The sequence below is a fragment of the Haplochromis burtoni genome, unplaced genomic scaffold, assembly GCF_018398535.1.
Source record: "Haplochromis burtoni strain Fernald_Lab_line unplaced genomic scaffold, NCSU_Asbu1 Contig_78, whole genome shotgun sequence".
Classification (NCBI taxonomy): domain Eukaryota; kingdom Metazoa; phylum Chordata; class Actinopteri; order Cichliformes; family Cichlidae; genus Haplochromis; species Haplochromis burtoni.
The window spans coordinates 304,874-325,781 of NW_024582439.1; the positions used below are offsets into that span (position 1 = coordinate 304,874).

A 20,908-nucleotide genomic window follows, 5' to 3' on the forward strand; every position below is an offset into this window, starting at 1 on the left:
CTGCCTGTGATGTATTATAAATAGTTAAGTCTTTGATTGGAGACAGGTTGCCTCCCTCTGGGTGGCCTGTGCAATCGCCTCTTGATTAAAAGGGGTAAGAGTGTGGCATGCTTAAACTCTGGGCAACTAGCTGGTGACCACAACTCCTTCCAACCAGTTATTGAATGTGAAAAAATATAATTGAATCACTAGAAGACCATCCAATTTCCTTTGTCACAAGGAGTTTGTGGTCCTGCTTTCACTGTAGTGTGAGTGAGCCATGAAATGATAAAACTGGGTATGCTTTAGTAAGTGGAGGCCATGTATTTGAAAACCATGCCCGTGAGTAATCTCCTAGACACTCTACCCTTTGCATGCCTCTTCTAGCTCCAGAATCCCAAGATGGCAACAGCCAAAGGTCAGACTTGAGGTTTCAAAGCACAATTAGTCGACAAACACAGGGACTGCATGCTCACAGTGAGAATACTATGCTAAAAGCTATTATAGTTATTATGGTCACCACCTCACTTTTGCCGTTTCACTCGGTTAACATGCTAAAAGTAAAATGTTGGGTAATTAGCACTACATCATCAGTTATGTATAAAAACAAAACAAAAGAATAAAAGCAGTAAAACAATCAAACAAAACATCCACAGAACTTTACCTGGTCCTATACTTGCATTATATAAAACAAACTGTAAGCTACTCAAGATTAATTGAACAAATAAAAAAATAAATCACTACAAAGAATCTAAGTAATCAAAGTTTCAAAAAAGGTTGCCTCCCACTGGACGACCTGTGGTTATTATTAAAAGAACTCATAAATAGCTCGTGCAGAACTAAACGTGGGGATATTTTCATGTTTCGTTAATGTACCTCTTAATCATTTGTTTCTGAGAAGGGGTTTCAAATGTGAACTGTACTTTTCTCCTTTATTTTAATGTAAACGCCCCAAGAGAAGCATTTGAAATGAACCACTTTCCCCCATGGAGACAGCTGAAGCTAATTTTTTAAGCAGAAAGACTTCGAAGTCCCAGAGACTTACAATGAAATATTTGGCAAGTTAATGTAATAATTATTGCTTATTAATTAATCGTGTTCAGAGCATTTTAATGAACAAGCCAAGGTTAAGTTCACACCCCAGTGCTATAATTTAATGATGGCTGTGTCCCCGGCATTAAGCCTGCTTTTTAAATAACCCACTTTATTTTTAACACGCTCATGCATTAAAAATCTAAAGCTTTGGTGAGTCGATTTCGTACTTATCAGAGTGCCCGAATTACTCGGATTATAAAAGTGCACTCTGTTTGCGATTACTGCAGGCCACACTGAAACAGAGCCGTCGTGAACATGGAACTGAAACATGAATCAAAGCGAGGAGAGGAAGAGGAGGAGGCCGTAACATTTTTATTGATTTATAGGACGTAAAACTCAGATTTATTGGGAGCCAGATTCCAGTGCATACTGAATAAAAAGTGTTCCAACGGGGTTTGTAGTTATTAGATGAGGTTTCCACTCTTCTGTAATGCATGTAAATGAGATTAGAAACAATAATGTTCACTGCTGGTTTTATTTGTGTGACTGTAAACTGCTCACATGCCTTTTAAAAACCAAAACCTCAATCTTTGTTTTTTTTTGTCACTGAGCAGCTACACTGCAGCAGAAGTATGGTGAAATGCCTTGCTCAGGGGCTCCTTGTTGGTAGGTTTCCAGTGACAAACTCATATGTTTCACATACAGTTAGCCAGTCAGTGCTCCCCACAGAGCCCAGCCAATCTGTGTGTGCTAAAAGGCGTGATGAAGTTATGGGCTAGGCTGAGGGGTGATGATGGACGAGCTGCTGACGGCTCAAGGCTGCGGTGATGTGTATCTCAACCAAACAGTAAATGGAGACTGGGTCCAGAAATCCTTTCTTAACCCGTGATTGAATCCATACATGAAAGACAAGGCAATACCAGCAGCGTCAGCTGGAGTTATGTATGAAAGAAACATGTCAGATACAAAAGAAAACCAATGGTAGTTTTGTGTAGTTCCCTTTTGCAGCAACCGATCTTGTGTGGTAAGCGTGTTGTGAGTGCTGATAAGCCAGGAGCTGTAACAGTTTTTAGTGGATTGTCTTGTGCTTGCACTCTAAAACTCTTGTGCTTGTTGATCAAATGCCAAAGAGTTTTGCGTTCGAAACCAGAGTGCATTAAAAGTGCAGCAAAAATGCAATTTGCATTCAGACCAGTGACATTACAGTTATTCTCCATTAAGCAAATGATGAACAGGGTTTAGTCGTGACACAGTGCGTTTTCTTTTCCCAACTTTGCCGCGCATTCATTTACTTAAGTAAGTTTAATCTCATCAAAACAAACCAAGCATATTAGCTTCAATTAGGTAAATCTCCCATTTTGGATTCAGTGAGGGCTTTTTTCCTCGGTTGGCAAAGCGTAGCTAAGGGCTCTTACTGAAGATTCATTACAAATCCCCTTGCTCCTGTAACATATAATAAGATATATAAAATATATATATATACAGTAACAGTAAGATAAATGACACAGCTTGCTTGCTTCTCTGTCATCCTCGCAGCTGTAACCTCTGAGGTCCCATATTCAATTAACTTAATCTATGTTAGTTCTGGGCAGTGTGACATCAGTCTTGGGGAATAAAAGAAAATTATAGAGGCCCGTAAAACCCTGATTAATATTTTTTTTATGAATAATCACCAAATGCATTTTGTTTAAATTCTCTTGCCAAAACATCACTTTAATAATATTACTGAACACATATAAAATATATCACAACTCTAACAAAACAAGACGAAACTGCGTCAAATGCATTATAATTTCGAAGGAAACCACTTATTCAGTATTTAAAACTCATTTAATTTAATGAAAGGGAATGTACACTCGTGGGTCCTTTTATTAGGCACAATGAATTTGAACATGGCAAGGTTGTTGACGCCAGATGGGCTGATCTGAGTAGTTCAGAAACTGATGATCTACTGCAGGGGTGGGAAACTTCAGGCCTGCAGGTTTTAGATGTGTCCTTGATCCAACACAGCTGATTTAAATGGCTAAATGACCTCCTCAACATGTCTTGAAGTTCTCCAGAGGGCTAATAATGAACTAATCATTTGATTCAGGTGTGTTGACCCAGGGTGAGATCTAAAACCTGCAGGACACCAGCCCTTGAGGCCTTGAGGCCCTGATCTACAGGGATAGGAAGGCAGCAGTAATTCAAGGAACCACTCGTTTCTGCTGCAATAGCTTAATGGTAAGGTCAGAATTTGGTGTAAACAGCATGAAAACATGGATCCATCCTGCTTGTGTCAACGGTTCATCAGGGAAAAAGAGGGGTCCAACACAGTACTAGCAAGGCGTACCTTATAAAGTGGCCAGTTTGCACAATTTAAAGACTGAATATAAAAGTCTCCTCATTTCATGTGTTTAAGGTTTTTAATGTGCTTTTAATCTTTAAAAAAACCTGCTGTATAATGTGTTTTCAGGAGTTCGTTTCAGCAGAATATTTATCAGTAAGACAGCGATCATAGAGTTTTCTAACATCATTAAGATTCTGTAGGAGGACATTATTTTGTTTTGCCTTGATAATTTCAGTGTATTTAATATATTTCCCTGTCGGTTTTCATGTATTCGTGTCTTCCTGGTGATGGTGCATGTAAAGACCTTGTTCTCCAGCAATAGAAGCCGGTGATAAAGCGCTGCAGTATTTCGCACTGTGATAAATTTCCTTTCTGCTTGCTGGCTGTTCTAATTATCTTGCTTTCTTGTGGCTTTATTTTATGAACTGTTCCACAGTCCTGCTGAACTTGCACTGATAGAAACTGATGAAAGTTGCTGAGCGTTCTTAGATTATTTAACTCACACAAATCAGACAACAATGCAGGCCTAAACAAACTTTCTTTAACTTCTTTGGAAGTTAAAAATGTTCAGGCTTTCCTATGTTACCGTTAAAATTGATTTTTAACCTAAGATTTGCACAAGGTAAATGAACCTGGAACCTCAAACCTAAAGGAGCCACGCCAGTGATAATAGCAGTGGCAACAAAATTCAATTTTTGGTGTTGGGTTCTTTTAAACGTGGCTTCTGCGGCACAAATTTCACAGCGTGCACAGTGGGGTTCAAAGCCAAATGACTGAAGAATGAAGAAAATGACAAGATGGCGGCATTGACTTTGAACCCTATCCTGAAAATAATCAGGCCTTGGATGGATGTCAGGAATACAAAGTCTTAATAGCAGCCCATATTTTATTTTGATGTTTTGAATTGGTTTGGTAGTTTTATGGTGCTGTTTGTTTTTGTTCTGATCGAATTATTTATGTTAATAAATTTTAAAAACACATTTTTCCTCAATAAAGTTTTATTACACTTTAATAAACAGTGAAATATTAGATAAACTGAACTGGAATAATTTCAGGACCATGGACAGCGTATGTGTTGTTTCACAATGATCTTATGGACTGTGCTGTTTTTAGTAGTTAAAATGCACTAATTCAGCTGCATGCTCTTTGAAAATACGTAAGATATAGATCATAGATGCTTCTTATTTGTCTGTTACCTTCATTAGCCATAATCATTGTTGATTCATTTTGGTCTTTGGTCCTTGCTATGAAAATGTGTGATAGGAGAGGCTGGAAGTCTAAATTTGGAAGCAAAAACTAAGTAGCCTTGACAGGTGCTCTGCAAGTGCCCTTAAAGTTCTAATGGACTTGCTTCCTCTCCTCCAGCCCTTGAAGCTGAACTGCGAACTGTGCAGCATCGTGTCCAGCTCTGGTCAGATGTTGGGCCAGGGCACCGGGCCGCAGATAGATCGTTCTCCCTGCATCTGGCGGATGAACAACGCACCCACACGGGGGTTTGAGAACGATGTGGGCCGACGCACGACTCTGAGGGTCGTCTCTCATACCAGAGTTCCCCTGCTGCTGCAGAAGCCCCAGTACTTCTTCGGCCAGGCCAACGACACGGTCTACGTTGTGTGGGGGCCGCTCCGGAACATGAGGAAAGACGGGAAAGGCATTGTGTACAACATGCTGCGGCAGGCGTCGGAAAACTACCCTCATGCCCGCATCTTTGTCACCACAGAGGACAGGATGAACCACTGCGACATGGTCTTTAAGAAGGAGACTGGAAGAGACAGGTGAGTCAAACTGCAGTTGCCCTGTTTTTGTTTTTGGCACAGCATCACTGAATTCCACAGCAGACCTCCACTTTTTCACTCTGACAGATTTGCTGCTCAGCACTTTGACATCTACCCCTCTGTTTGTTGCTATAATATTGATCTTATCAGTACTGATGGTCTGTTCATTGCTCTGTGCTTTTCTCGTCTCAAATCTTCCCTCTCACGAGGCTTCATCAAAGTGAGTTACTTAACTTTGCCTCTAAAGAGGCTCTGCATGGCACTGGGGGCCATTTTTTGAAAAATGAGCTCTTACACAGCGCCTTAGAAGTGTGCTGTGCCTGGGTTATAGGCATCAGCCAAATGCTGGTCTGGGAGAAATCTGGTTAATGAGGTAGCATGATTCTGGCAGTCTTTCTAAGCACCCCCAGACACAGCTGGTCTCACAACTTCTCCGACAGCGTCTTGGCACATTCTGAAAAGCAGTGAATTGATTTAAGTTGCAGATCAGTGAAAGTTTTTAGGGATATTTTACTACAACCTGTGTTAAAACTGCAAACCGCAACTTAAAGAGAGGCTCACCTGGTTATTTTTTTTTCCTGTCAATTCCCCAAAGAGAATTGCAGGTTAATGAAAATGGGATCAAAGCTCGAGGCCTGCTTTTGTTTAGGATGAACCTAATTTCTCAGATTAGTCTCTGCTCATTTCTGCAGCGCTTTATACCTCTGCCTTGCCCAAATGTCATCAAGACCTGCCTTAACTTCTTAAGAGGATTAACATGTTTGGTAATGGGCGTAGCATCCATTCCATTTCGGCTCCATTGTCTCGCCGTTATTCATGATGGCAGGGTTAACACTGAATTTCATGTAGAGCATCCATGTTCATCTTGGCTCAGCTGTTGCGAAGGCCCACAAAGCACAGATAGAAGCGTGGGATTAGGGAGGGATGTTCGGGGAGAAGAATCTCATTACGCAACATAATGCTCCTGGGTGAGATGCAGCACTTCAGTCGTTGCTGATTGGTATCACAGACCAAACTCAATGTGTAACAAGAACCCCGTCAAATGAAAACGTGATGAGCACTGAGAGGTTCATCTGTATGTTTTTCGATCATTTTTTTGTGCTTGCCTCAAACTTTGCTGCACTTATTTCAGTATTTTAATGTAATCAGAGGTAGCGAAGGGGATAATTGCCGTTATGTTGAAATAATACACTAAGGCACTGCTCTGAAATTCTTTATTTCACTCAGACATGAAATATCTATTAAAAAACATGGTCCTTTCCTTCCCTTATCCATGCAAACTACATTTATTAATGTCTACAGCAATATTATAACTCTTAAAATACCACAGCAGCTTGTCTGCCGTTACCTTGTAATTTGTGCGTGTCTGTGTTTGCTGGTTTACTGTCACTGCTTTCTGCATGCGGGGATAATCATCAGCTTGGCAAAGATGGAACACTGATCGAACACAACTCTAATTATCCAGATTGCCGCAAGCAGCCTAGGAGACGTGCCGTCCCAGCTTCGACTTGCTTACTTGATCAAGGGGAGAGAGGCGTCAGCGCTGACTGATTAGCCAGCCAACCGTGTAACTGTCTCTCAGCCTGTCAGGAAGCTCAGTCATCTCTGGACAGAGGAAATTAAACTGTGGGGTAATTAGAAAAGCGGTTATGATAATCTAAATGGAGCTACAGTGAAGACCACCTCAATTAAGCTGATTTAAGTCAGGAGCAGGTCAAAAGGAGGTGCAGACTACGTCACGACCAGGATCACAGTGTGAGACAGCGCCTGGCATAATGCGCCACGTTCTTAGTCTTTAGTTTTTTCCCGCGTCTTTGATGCTTATCTTTCCTGTTTGTCTTTTGTGCCCCGCCCTCATTAGTTTCATCCATCATCTCTCTGCCTTCCTAATCCTGTCTCTCCCTCTATCAGTTTGTCTGTTTGTTGTTCCATGCATTTTCTGATGTGTTTGTACATTGGACTCTGTATTTATCTGGACTGCAGTCAGACTGTAGTCTTTCCTTATTGGCTTTATTAACACTCACTTTTTGCTGGTTGTGCTCCTGCTTTTGTCTTTGTTTAGGTCTTTCTTTTGATAAACATAAGAAGATATTAGGAAACCAACGATGTGCTAAAGCTGAGCAGACTCTGTTTATATGCGAAGTGTAGATGAGAAATTCAAAATCTTCTAAAGTTGTTGGGTCCCCTTATTTACTAAGTGTATACTGTTTCTCTGTTATAGTTAAGTTAGGACGTATAGACCCTCTTTAATGTTGTTTCTGTATCTGAGCCTCGCAGATATATGCTAACTGAGGCTCCTCTTCTTCTTCAGCATGCTGCAAAGTCGTTTCCCTTGTTTGTTAAACAGACTCAAGTCCTTAAACCATCTACTTGTCATTCTACAACAGTAAAGCTTTTATTAGCACTATTCATGTGTAGCACACCTTTAAGCTAAGCTTTTAAAATCTCATGGTATACACTACAGCCTCCGGGCTCACAACGTCCAGGACACCAAATGTTTTACGCTTCAGAAAAGACGAATCACTCCTAGATTAGGGCTATTTTTTCAGCAAAATAATTCCGCCCTCAGACAGCAGCAACCTGGATGCATTGTTGTGGATCAGGTGACTGCAGGCACTCTGTTGGCTGCATTTTTGGGCCTGACTAGCACATCCATGGAAATGTGACACATTTTCTAAATGCAGCCCACACCTATTGTGATTGCGATTGTGTACTGTGGATTCCTCCTATGAAATTAGTGTTATTTTTTGCCACAGTTTTTGAATGCATCAGTCAGAGGATTGCCTCGATATAAAAGCGATAGCCTCAACATAAGGACTCACAGATGTCAGCAAAGTCCTAAGGGGGAGATTGCTGAAACTATTAGAATGATTGTGATGGAAAGTACAAAGACATAGTGGCTGGTATAAAACACTGTGACATGAGCACAAGGTAATTAACACATAAAAAAACCATGCAGAAGCATTAATGATGGTAATGATGGCGACCACTCACGGCGGCCAAGATTCACTGCAGAAGTCAAAATCAGTTGTTAGTCTAACAATAACTCACCAGGTGGCAAATCATTATCATCCGTTTTCTTAACTCCTTATGTTACTGAGTAAATATTCAGTTAAACTTTAGAAAGAAAAAGAAAAATGAATTTTTCTGTAGTGAGGTGTCACACTGGAAGATTCAGCTTTTCTAGTATCCATGCCGTACACGTTGACAGTTTTTTGCCATATAAAGAACTCAAAAATCGTGCATGTGGACTGGATTGAGGATAGAGTCGATTGTCTATTGTCACAGAACGTGTTCCTCAAAGAAACTGCTCACAGCTTGAAAGAGAGTACAAATGGATTGTGGTGAAGCAGCAATGCATCAGAGAGCGAACAAATATAAATGTTTGGGGAAAAAAAATAAACAAATTTGTTCTTTTAGGATGTGCTGAGATGTGGAACATTCTGAGAGAGCTTCATTTTAATCCAATTATTGACACAAAAGACAAGTGAGTACATATTAATACATTTAAAAATCTTCTCACAGAAAAGTATCTGTTTGTCTCAAGTCTAATGGCATGATGACGTCTTGGGTTCAAATCAAGTCAAGACCATTAGTGTCCTCCGTGTCTCTCTCCTCATCCATCCTCTTCTGAGAACTAAGAGGTAATGATGATAATCTAAAAGCGATAAACAGGAAATGGCCAATCCAGCTTCTATCTGGAGCCATGATAATGAACAGTCCTGCACGTGAATGTATTTGACAGCCACTTAAACATATGATTCATAATTGCGCACTGCGGCTGGAAGTTGCACGAGCTGAGGCTGGGTGTTATCAGCACCACCTCCTGAGCTGCAGTCGCCGGCTGTCAGAGCGTATCGGCACTGGCCTGTTAGCGGCAGTAGATAACGGGCCTGACGACGACACAGGACTTTAATCACACTGTCACTTTATAGCACTGCCACCTAGGCCTGCGTGACCTGGGTCTCTGCTTCCTGGCCAGCTGCTCCTTCATGGCACCACCGTGTGTTTCTGTTCAAATGTGTGCGGAAGTAGATTGTGAAACGAATGTGTGAGTTTTCACAAGTGTGTCACCACCCTTCTGTTTATGATAGTGTGAGCAATGTTCTTTCTTCCTGTGAGTCTTTATTGCCTAATGCTGCAGACTTGGCTCAGGTGGCAGAGTGGGTGGTGCACTGCACCCAGGTGGCTTGGTGGTTTGATCGCTGGGAGCAGCATGGGCCACAGCCATCTTTGAAGGCCAAGCTCCTCCTGATGGCAAGAAGACGTCTTACTTGGCAGCTCTACTGCCATTTGTGAGTGACTGAGAATATTAAAAACTGCTTTATAGACCTGCTTTAAATATGTACAGTCACAACTGTATTTGTTTTAGCTGTGAAACATCTTAAAGATCAGACACATTTCAGCTTTTTAAAATGCTAATCTGACTTAAAAAAAAAAAGTAACACATAATGAGTTTTATATAATGTCTTCAATGGTTAAAAATGCTGCAGCTATTTTTGTCTAACAAGTAGAAAGATAATGGAGCACATTACAGCAGTGTTGGCCTTTGTTGGCTGCCAGTACAATTTAAAGTCAGTATAAAAATTATAGTTAATGCTCATCAGCCTTGACATAGTGAAATCCCAAGATGCCTTTCTGAATTGTTGTGCTCGAGCTTGTCAAACCAGCATCTGGTGAGTGTGCAGGAAGTCGACCTTAGGTGTCAAAAGGTTGAGCTGTCTGTATGAAGACAACAGCTACTGTTGACTGCTCCTTCATTCAGAAGAAGTCCCCACAGCAGGTAGCTCTGCATGTTTAATTTGGTGGTTTTTACCCCGATGCCCTTCCTGAATCAAACCCAAAGGAAATTTGTGTTTTACCCCCAGATCGAACCGGGGATCTTGTGTGACAACAGAAATGCAACCAACAACTTTCTTAAATAATAACAATCAATAATCCAGTAATTGTTACATTTTTCAGAACTGCATTGGATGTTTTGTTGACCTTTTGTTAAAACCAGTGACTCCTAATTTCTTTGAAGTAGAATTCAGAATGTAAACTCCTTGAATTAGAAATTCATTGCAGTGCTGTTTTAAGCTGTCAGTCTTTTCCAAGTTGTTGACACACACACACGAAATCAAACTAGATGTGATGGAAAGTCGTACAGTGAAAGGTTTTCCTCGGTAACCTATGAAATAGATATAACAATCAATTACAATCAAACAACATTACAATCAAACAACATTACAACTTGACTTTTGATAATTTTACTTACTTTAAAAAACAAAACAATTGCTTTCATTTGATTAGTTCAGTTGATGCAATTTGCAAGTTTTTCACACCTGTAACTGTTTTCTTTGTAAAGTACAAGAAAACTTTGAGGTTACTCAGAGACAGACTACAGATACAGTTTTTTATTGTTGTTTTTCAGTCAAACTATAATTAGAGAAATTTGCAATACACATATGTGTTCTTTCTGTTTGAAAAATACTGCAGTGTTGGATGACTTAAAACTTGTTAACCACCCACAGGACATTTGTTAAGATGCTTTTGAATAGAGTAGAAACAGCCATTCTCAAACTTTAGACTGCCACAGCACATTTTGAAATCAGAAAATCTTCTGTGACACTCCTAAACCTTAAACCACAACTCTTACAATCAGACGAGCACAAGAGGAAATCATGGTTTGGAAGTTTTATTGAGTTTACGTTCAAGTTATACATTTATCTAACTAACAAAAGATCCCTGGCTCGAGACCGGGTCGAAATACAAATCCCTTGAAGGGTGCATCAGGAAGGGCTTAAAAACCTTCTAAATAAAACATGTGGGGCCATCCACTGTGACGACCCCTTCTGAGTGAGGGAGCAGCTGAATAAAGCTTCTCTGTGATGATTGATTCTTGTGCTTCTGTCAGTTTTACTTTCTTACTTTGATGGTTTTCCTCTCCTTTATAATTTTCTGGCCCTCCCTCATCAGGCTCGCCTGAGGTTTCTTCCACACCTGTTCCTAATCTGCCAATCAGGGACCCCCGCATGTACACTTCACTGCTTCCCTTTGTTCGTGTGCTCTGCTGTAATTTTTTTTGTTGTTCAGTCTTCCCCACAAAAAGTCTTTCATCCCACTCTATAGAAGAAAGACGGTTTTAAAATTTTGAAGCACAGTAGGTCACCTACTTATCATCAGTCCAGAGTGGGATTTAAAAAAAAAAAAAAGGCAAGTGAATACAGGCAATTTTATTTCCGTCTTAATAAGATTTGAAAATAAGAAATAACGGTCATACTGCAGTGAGTCAGTGATGCTGATGTTACTGAATCTCAGAGTTGCATAGAGTTGATAGTCGATAGAGTTGCAGCTAAATTTTGATGCAGCAGGATTATAGCATAACAAATTCTACATCCTTTTGTTGTCATAGTAGATGAGCCGTGCCTCGGTAACTTTCAGAAAATCGATATTCAGATAGTTTTTACAGCAACTTAGGAATGCTATCCAGAAAAGGTGGCTCCAGGGAAGAAAATCTTAATAGACAGGCTGTGTTCATGCAAGATCTTGCAAATAAGTACTATTTGGGACTTAGGCTACACTCACACTGCAGGTCTTAATGCTCAATTCCGATTTTTTGATCAAATCTGATTTTTTTTATCAAATCCAATTGTTTTGTCTGCTTGTTCACACTACAAATAAAATGCGACAGCAAACGCGCTCTAGTGTGAACGCTCAAAGCGGCCCGCATGCGCAAAAGAAGACGTAACACAACGCGCTCGGTTTAGACCCAGAGCAAACAATATTGTTTGACTGATGGCCCTTAATATAAAGACTTCGGACTTCATGTTTCCCAATTTTTGCTTTAAGTTATTTAGTTATTTACATAATAATGTAGATAACCTAATAATTATCCTTATTGCTGTTTTAGAGGAGCGGTGCTTCAAAGGATAGTTGCAGATTTCTGTCAGAATCTGCAGATTATACAGTACAAATAAAATGTTAACGTTTCTCCAACGTTGTCTTCCCAGCAGTTTCACCGGATGGCCAGGAAGCGTTCTCGGGCGCTTCTCTGGCGCTGATAATTGGCGTCTGTCTTGTGTCAGTGACGTAAAAGACGGATTTAATGCGACTTGACCATTCACACAGCAGTCGCTTTCTGAAACATCGGATATGTATCGGATTCAGTACCACATACGAAAGTGACCCAGATCGGATTTGAAAATATCGGATTTGTGCCGTTCACACTGATCGGATATGGGTCGCATAGGGTCAAAAAAATCGGATTTGATGCGCTTTCGTCTGCGCTTTCGTCTGCAGTGTGAACGTAGCCTTAGAGAAAAGGCAACATTTGAGATCTGTTCCTTCCTGAGCTTTCTGTCATGAAGATTTGAAGAGGCTGCATGTGACGACTGACAAACCCCTGCCCATGCCTGGAGATCCATATCCTTTCATAAACCACTTCCAAACTGACCTGATTTGATTTTCTTTGTAAGAAAAATGGAATTGTGTTTTTGTTCACGGAGGAACACAAGATTAAAATCAGCAAAACGAGATGGTGTATACATATTAAGGCCAGCTAGGGTGCAATGAACTCAATAAAAAGTAGAAAATTACAGGTTTCTTATAAATTTCATCTGACTGACAAGAAGCAACATTTTGACTCTGCTGGGTCTTCATCAGGCAAACAATCAGAGCGCAATATTCATTACATGGATCTGCTCATTAAACATTACCAGAGGTTAAAAAAAAACGTCATAAATAAGCTTTAATTATAATTTCACTGATTACTTTAATGCAGTTCTTATTTCTCTCCTCTTGCAATAAATCATGCAAGGTAAAAGATTAAAAATTACCTGTTATCTCTGTGCAGGCTTTACTCTAGAAGTAAGGGGCTGGTATTCATTTGTATTTGCAGGTGCACTTGGCAGAAATGTTTGTCTCAGCTTGTACTGGTCATTAGTCCGCATATTAGTGCAGGGGATAGAAACTGTTTAGGTACCTTCTAATCAAAACATTAGTCTAACTCATGGCCCATGGTCAAAAACTCCAAAGGTGACCATTAATTTCAAGAGAACACAGGTGTCATTGAGTTATAGCTCATTTATTTTTGTGTACTCCAGTTAAAATGTTAAAGTAATCCCCAATCATGAAATTAGAGTCTTTGAGAGTCCGATCTGGCTCCAGCTCCTGCTACTATAAGAAAAGGAAGGACACTAATGGTAAAATCTCCAATCACGGGACTTCGGTTTCTTACTTTGGGCTTCAGATGAACACAAGCAGTGCTCAGGGTGGTTAATCAATACCAACGATTCAAACGGGGATCGTATAAGTTCAGCTGTAACATTTGTCAGAATTGATTTCAACAAACATGAAGTCAGAAGTTTGACACAAAGCTGATAAGAAGATGTTGTTAATGCCTCAGGCACAAGAATCAAAAATGGATGATTCATCTGCAGTTCATCTTGAGGAATGAGTCACTCTGGTCACAGATGAACTTAATAGCAGATGCTCCACTCTCGTGTGCCTCCAAATGTATGTTGAGAATTATATTTTAATCTGTTTTTATTAGTGTGAATGTCATAGCTGTGCAGCCATGCTTCAAAATCTCCAGCCGTCCACTTCACATTGGTGTGAGTGCCCCTGGCAGTCTGCATTTACTCATCCCAAAATAGTTTCAAATGAAACACCATTAAGTTCAACAGCTTCTCTTCTGTGTTATAATCACAGTCTACGAGATTCTCAATGCGAACAGCTCTTTACCGACGAGCCGCTTTTGTCAGTTAGAAACACCTGACTTTTTTCAATAGAGAAAAAACTGGTAAGACATTCATGGGGATTTTCTGGGCTTTAAGGAAGATTTTTGTTTAATAAAAATAGAAAAACCTCTCCAGCTCTCATGTATGTAAACACTCAAATAAAACTGGAATTTAGTCTTCCATTTGTCTGTGAGAGAGCTAGATTTTTGGCACAGTTGATCTGAGTTTTGGCTCTAGTTTCAACTTTATCAATCCCCAAACCTGTGGTTGGACTGCAACTGCAAAAATCTCATTTTACATTCTTGATGAATACAGCCGATCGTCCTGGAAACTTTGCGACAGAGTGCCATTCTGTGTCTGCTGTTGGCTGTAGCTGCTTTCATTTCATTTCATTGGTTAACCCGATAGAAAACATCCTAGAACCTGGTGTGGCTTAATTAATGTAATTGCTATTATTCTAATTATTAAAGAGCAGGGTCATAAAATGTGCGCACTAAGATGGTTCAAACTCAATACAGTCAATAGACTCAAAGTTAGTACAGTTTACAAAGACACAAATGATTTTAACCAGTTAAAGTCTTCTAGAAAACATAATTGAAAACAATTTTATAGAATGAAAGTCTAATGATGATGATAATAATAATAATAATAATTACCAAAAAGTTGATTATGATTGAATAAAGCCTTTTTAAATAACTCATCCTTTTAAATAGACCTGCCATGAATTGGAACAAGTTGTTCTCCAGTGTTTCTGCTCTGCAGTATGACCAGCTGTCAGTGTCATGTCAGACTGACAGCTGGTCCATTTTGCAAATTGCATTTTGCAAATGGGCAGCATGCACACAGTGGTGCAGGTAAATAGTTGCTTCCACTCAGAGCCACATGCTAAAACATTGCTAGCGTAGAAGGTTTCTCAATATGATCAAAGACAAAGTGAAAATGCTTTTAACTACAGACCAAATAGGATAGAAATCAGCCCCACTGAGCTGGACATAGATATTTTTAAAAAGCTAACAAAGGAAAAAGTAGCTAAAGCTATCCTGTGCTCAGAGCCAACCACAAGCTAGCAGCTTTGGTATGAGGAATGGACAAAAAAAGTTACAAGTGCAGTAACTTATTTTATTATGAACATAACATTTTGCATTTAGGAAGAGTTGGGTTTTTTGTTTTTGTCATTGATAGTTCTAGTTGTTCCCTGTCTGATACACTGAGACAGTTTATCCTTGCAGCTCACTAACCAAGCTTGCTAGTGTTAGCTAACAGATTTTCACTCCATGTCATCCAAAAACATTTGGATGGGAGGTTTTTTTTGAGACAGATCGGCACACTCGAAACCAGGGCTTGACATAATAATAGGCTATATTATAATATCTACATGGAAGTAAACATGTCTATATTCAGCACCTTTCTGTTCGTCTGCATCTTTTTTTTCTTTTTTTTTAATCTCAAGAATGGATTTAATCAACCATTGTGCACATTTCTTCATGTAAATATTAATGACTCAAAACACATTTTCTGACTGTTTTTAGGGTATTCCTGATGATAAACTAATTGTATTGACTTCAAATGAGCTCTTTCATCTTGTTAATGTCTTAAAGCTACCACATATTTATTTTGGTGTCTTGACAACAACAAAAGCTTAATTTGCTGACAGTATTGTGTAACCTGTCCTTGTCAGTCAGATTATTACATAGAAGATCTGTGATAAATAAGTAACTAGAATTTCACCTTACAGATGTGGTTCTCCTCTTTGTTGCTGCCTCAATGCATTGTGGCTTTGACAAAATACTTCCAGCACACAGAAGCTTTGAAGTGTGACAGACTTAAAAGCTGAGAATTGCTGTCTGACCGTGAAATATTCTAACTCAAATGAAGGAATGTGATTGAAAGTTTCAATTACTGAACTTTGTTGATGCAATCTGTGTCCTGATGCAATTGAGAGCAGCCACTGGCTTCAATGTCAAATAACTCTGCAGCAGTGCCGGGCTTGTGTTTACAGGGCGCGCAGTACGTGACTGTGTGTGTAATTGCTTTGTGTTTTGGATGTCAAGAGAAGAAACAGCAGATAGGATTGCTGCGGTCGGTTCACGTGGAAGATTGAATCGCAGTGTTTGCAGCATCACCACTTAACTGTAATTTCATGCTCATAACAACGAGCAGTTTAAAGAGAAAAGAGAGCAAGAGAATTCATTGTCTCGCACCACATAAAGTTGTGATTTCCACTGTACGCGGCCCTAAAATCAGCTCAGAGCGTGTTGCGCTTTGCCAACACCAGCATATAATGACATTACATTTCAGTTCTGAAAGCTTCTAATTGCTATGAAATTATCTTATTAAATGAAGCCACTGGAAACCCTGAAACACAAATAACATGCAGTTCCGGCTGGCTGTTCACTGGGTCAAAGGCTGCCAATTTAGAGGAACAGGAAAGTCGTCAGTGTTCCCTCCTAAAGGAAGAAGGGATCAGTGACTCGTGACCTCATCAGAGAAAGAAAGGCAATTGTTGACAAAAAGCAAACTATCAGCTGGAGGCAAAGTGCAGTCTTCCTTAAAATCCATTTCTATTTCTGTGCTAGTGATGTAATCACATTTGGGTGATGCTAGCAAAGCTATTAGCAAGGGAGTGGACATTGGGTTTTCCAATGGATCCATTTGGAATGTCAAAAAGGCACAAATCCTTTTGTCCCATCTATGATAAAAGCAGTGATATCCCATATAATTAAGAACCTCCAGGGGAACACAGCTCAGGGTTTGAGGACAAAGCACCAAACCAACACACAGACAGACAGGAATTTAATGTATTATACTAAGATTAAAGAATTGAGTTCTTTAATCATTTTTTGTGGCAAAGTAAACATTAAACCTTATGGCCACAAAATTGTCTAATCTCAAATATTAAAGCTGTGTAGTGGTAACACATTCATTAGCACACTTATTAAACAATGCCTGGGCTGGTGGAAGAATAAGGGAATCCTTGGATTTAATAATTGGTTGCATCTTCTTTGCTAGCAGTAATGTCAGATAATGTTTGGGGCCATTACAGGCCAGCTTAAGTTAAGCCAGGTCTTTTTGTCTCTGGTGTGAGCATCTCTCTGGTCATTATCACCCACCGTCTGTAAAAATCTAGCTGCGCAGGAACCCACCGTTATCTTGTAAGATATCTTTATTGGTTATTCCCACTTATGAAGGTTGTTTTTCGTGATGCATTTTCTTTACAGCATACACTGTAATGTATGCTCCATCCGACCTATTCAACCATAATCTATTGAGTTCACAAAAGACCACTGGGTAGTGGCAAGGTGCCTTTAGACAAACTCCTGCATTAAAATGCTTTTGTTGTTTTTTTGCTGTTTGGAGAGCGGTTGTTTTCTATGAGGTGACCTGCTCTGAGTGCCATAATTCATGGTTGCAGACAAGTCCAATGAAAACCTTAAGCCTGAAGCCTTACTCTCATAGGATTAGTATTAGCAGTGGACGTGATTTAAAAATTAGCCCACAGGTCTGTGTTTTGTGCACCACATTTACACGGGATATGCGAAGTCTGTCTTTTACTTACATTTACAGATATGACCACAAGTATTAGTTGGAAAGTGTCTACAAATCCAAGGTTTGAATCTTATCTGCTTGTTTTAGACAGGGAATTGAATATGATGAATGGGATGAAACAAAAAAGGAAAAACAAGAAAAATATTTTTTATCAGAAGCATTATCACTTAATCATGATTGGATTTTGAAAGAAAAACAAACTTGATTATTCAGTTCATTCTTTAGCTGGACAGTCTTTCAGCGGCATACCTGACTGGCATGCATTAATCACCACATCACTACACGGATAATTATCATGAGGAACAAGAGCACATGGCTAATTAGCATATTATTAGTTCAAATCTGTCTTGTAGTGTTATTTTTCAACCTATATTTACAGATGTGCTGTGCACAGTAACATGGGTAAACACTGGGGCTATACACAAATATTCTGTCTCCATATTTGGGTAAGTACTGAGTGAGAAGCATCACTTACATGGGTCATTGTCATGTCTATATAAGTGTCAACATAATTTTATGGCCACAGGGTGTTTTCATTTTTTGCTTTTCTATACGATCTGATTATTCTTGGTAGGAAAATGGCAGACAGCTCTTACTTTCATGTCACCAACAATACGCTTAAAAATGGCAGACATTTGTCATACCTGCTTTTATAGAAGCCTCCTTGCTTTTTGAATAAAATCTTTCTGCAGTTGACTCTAACAAAGTCGTGTCAGGCTCACACGAATTGGTTATTCTGCCAGCTGGGCAGTAATTCAGGTAGACATGATGGTTAGTCCGCAGGCACATAAGCTTTAAATGCATTTTCTGCTCTTTTTTGCAGCTCCCGAATACGCTTCATTGGGTGAACACACACCCAAACACACACCTGCATCACTGGTCATGTGGCAAGCCAGCCTCATCTAATAAGCCTTATTAGATCAAATGCCTGTGTGGCCTCAGAAAATAGCACCCTAAAGAGATAAAACGTCCTCCTAACAGAAAGCTTCACAGTATGTCACTGTGCATTAGGAATATATCTGTACACCGGTGTCTCCAGCTCAGTCTCTTCCATTTTTGCTGTATGCTTTTTATAAGCATTTTATTTGTCCTTTAAAGAACTACATTGCCCTTATTCAGGCATTCGAAGATAAGATAAAACCTCATTGGTCTTGGATGAGAAATTATAAAGCTGTAACAGCAAAAAGTAATATGACTCAGGAGGTAAGAATAACTGTAGAATATAAAAGAGAGCATTAGGAGCAGTAGAAGAAATGAAAATAGAGATGTAATAATAAAAATGTGTTTTTGCAAAGTAAAAAAGTCATTTGTTAAATCAGGTTTCTCCTTCACGGATCTGAAGATTTGTTGCTTTTTTATGCTTCATGTGAGATCCATGCTTCTTGTGTGTGTTTTACGCACACTCCACCTCTGGGCAACCAGTTGTTTGCCTCAACTGCTTTCAGCCAGTCTTTGACAACAAAAAAGTTGAATGCAATCACCAGACAACCGCTGATTTCTCTCAGTCAGATTTGACTCAAGTGTGACGGAGCATCTGAAGGATTAATCAGGTCTACAGATGACCATGAGCAATCCAGAAAGAGTTGTGTTTTTGTCTGAATCATTGCTGAGGAAAAAAGCAACTGATGTGACTGTCTCTGTGATTGTGTAGAGGCTGATTGTTTTGGCGTGAAGGTGAGAGCCTGAAACTGCATGAAATGTGGTACGCTGTGGTCAGGCATGAGAGTCTTTCACAGGTATACTGCTGTAAATTTTTACCAGTCCTCCTCCTCACTATCCTCCCTTCTCCTTTTCCCAGTCCAGCATTTGACATTTTAACTGCAGCAGGTGCTGAATTGTGAATCTCTCAGCAGACCAGATAACTTGCTCGCACAGATCCCCTAGCAGTGTATGACTCGAACAAGCTTTTCTGTGATGTTTAGGCTGTTGAACAACTTGGTTTTTTTTCTTTGTTTTTCTTTTTACATTTGCTGTACTGTTGAATTTCAATCAAATAATCTGCAAAACATAAAATACAAAGCGTGTAGCCTGCTGCATAATTTCAGACAACACTCACAGTGTGATCTTAAGTAATGCACTTACTGTCGCGTGGCTGACAAAGATGGATCGCCAATCATTGTCCTAAGCAAGAAGAATGAGTGTGACCATAATAGTCTATGCTGCCTCAGCTGTAATGCATCCTGTCAGTGGTGTTCTGTTATATGTTCAGCCCTAAATTGGATGTGAACTAGTCACTTCAGATTACAGTTGTACAGTACTGTGTGAAAAGGGAGGCAATCACCTCTTGGCAGCAGTATTAAAATCTGCTTGTGAAATTGTCAAGCCCTCATCTCCCCAAACAGAGCTGCGCTTTTTCTTCTGAGAGCGTCCCAGCAAGTGACAAATAATAATTCACCCTTTTCCTTTTTTTTTTTTCTTTTGCCCAACAAACAACAGCTTCTGGGGCTGCGATTTACTGCTTTGCATTTTCTTTTTGATTTGTAAATGCATTGACACACAAATCATAGTAATCCCAGCACAAGGCTTCCAGCTCAGTAATGTAATGTTTGTTTCTCCTAAATGAATAGACTATTAAAAACTGTTAGTAACAGAGCAATGTGGTATTTCATATCAAGTATTTAAGAGATACAAACAGTTGCTCCCTCTGAGCCTACTGTTTTTAAGGTTTTAAAGTTGCTATACAGCAGTAAAAATAAATAAATAAATTATATATATATATATATATAACTTGACTCATTGTATGATCAGCATTACAAAAACCCATGGGTTTAGCTGCTCATTAATGCAAACATCTAATTAGCCAGGCACATGTTAGCAACTCAGTGCACTTAGGCATGCAGACATGGTTAACAGCACTTGTTGAAGTTCAAACTGAGCATCAGGGTGGAAGGGAAATAGGATTTCAGTGACTTTGAACATGGCATGGTTGGTGGTGCCAGATAGGCTCGTCTGAGTATTTTAGAAACTGCTGATCTACTGGGATTTTCCCACACAAGCATTTCTAGGGTTTACAGAAAATGGTTTGAAAAAGAGAAAATATCCAGTGAGCAGCAGTTCTTTGGGTGAAAATGCCTTGTTGATGCCAGAGGTCAGAGGAGAATGGCCAGACTGCTCCGAGCTGATAGGAAGGCAACAGTAACTCAGTCCAAAACAACCAAGGTATGCAGAAGACCGTCTCTGAGCGCACAACACTTTGAACCATTGAAGCCTTGTATAAATGGTGCGGACCGGTGATGGTGTGGGGGATATTTCCTTGGCACACTTCGAGCTCATTGGTAACAATGATTGTTTAAATGCAAGACCATACCTGAGTATTGTTGCTTTATGACCACAGTATACCCATCTTCTGATGACTGTTTCCAGTAGGATAATGCTCCATATCACAAAGCTCAAATCAGTAATTTATGTAATTTATGATTTAAAATGACCCTGAAATTGATAAGGAGTTGGGGAAAATGAATGCATGAATAAATTTAAAAAGGCTTTTTCCAATCGAATGAATATTAAATAAATTAGTTTTCTGT

General features: G+C 39.6%; 1 protein-coding gene across 1 annotated transcript in view; it reads left to right on the forward strand.

Annotated features, from left to right (window-relative positions):
- The window catches only part of st6galnac3 (ST6 (alpha-N-acetyl-neuraminyl-2,3-beta-galactosyl-1,3)-N-acetylgalactosaminide alpha-2,6-sialyltransferase 3), a 98,320-nt gene that overhangs the window by 36,439 nt on the left and 40,973 nt on the right, over positions 1-20,908 (forward strand). The window contains exon 3 of the mRNA XM_005924545.3: positions 4,709-5,118. Coding sequence (XP_005924607.1) covers positions 4,709-5,118 — 410 coding nt within the window. The remainder of the gene's footprint in view (positions 1-4,708; positions 5,119-20,908) is intronic.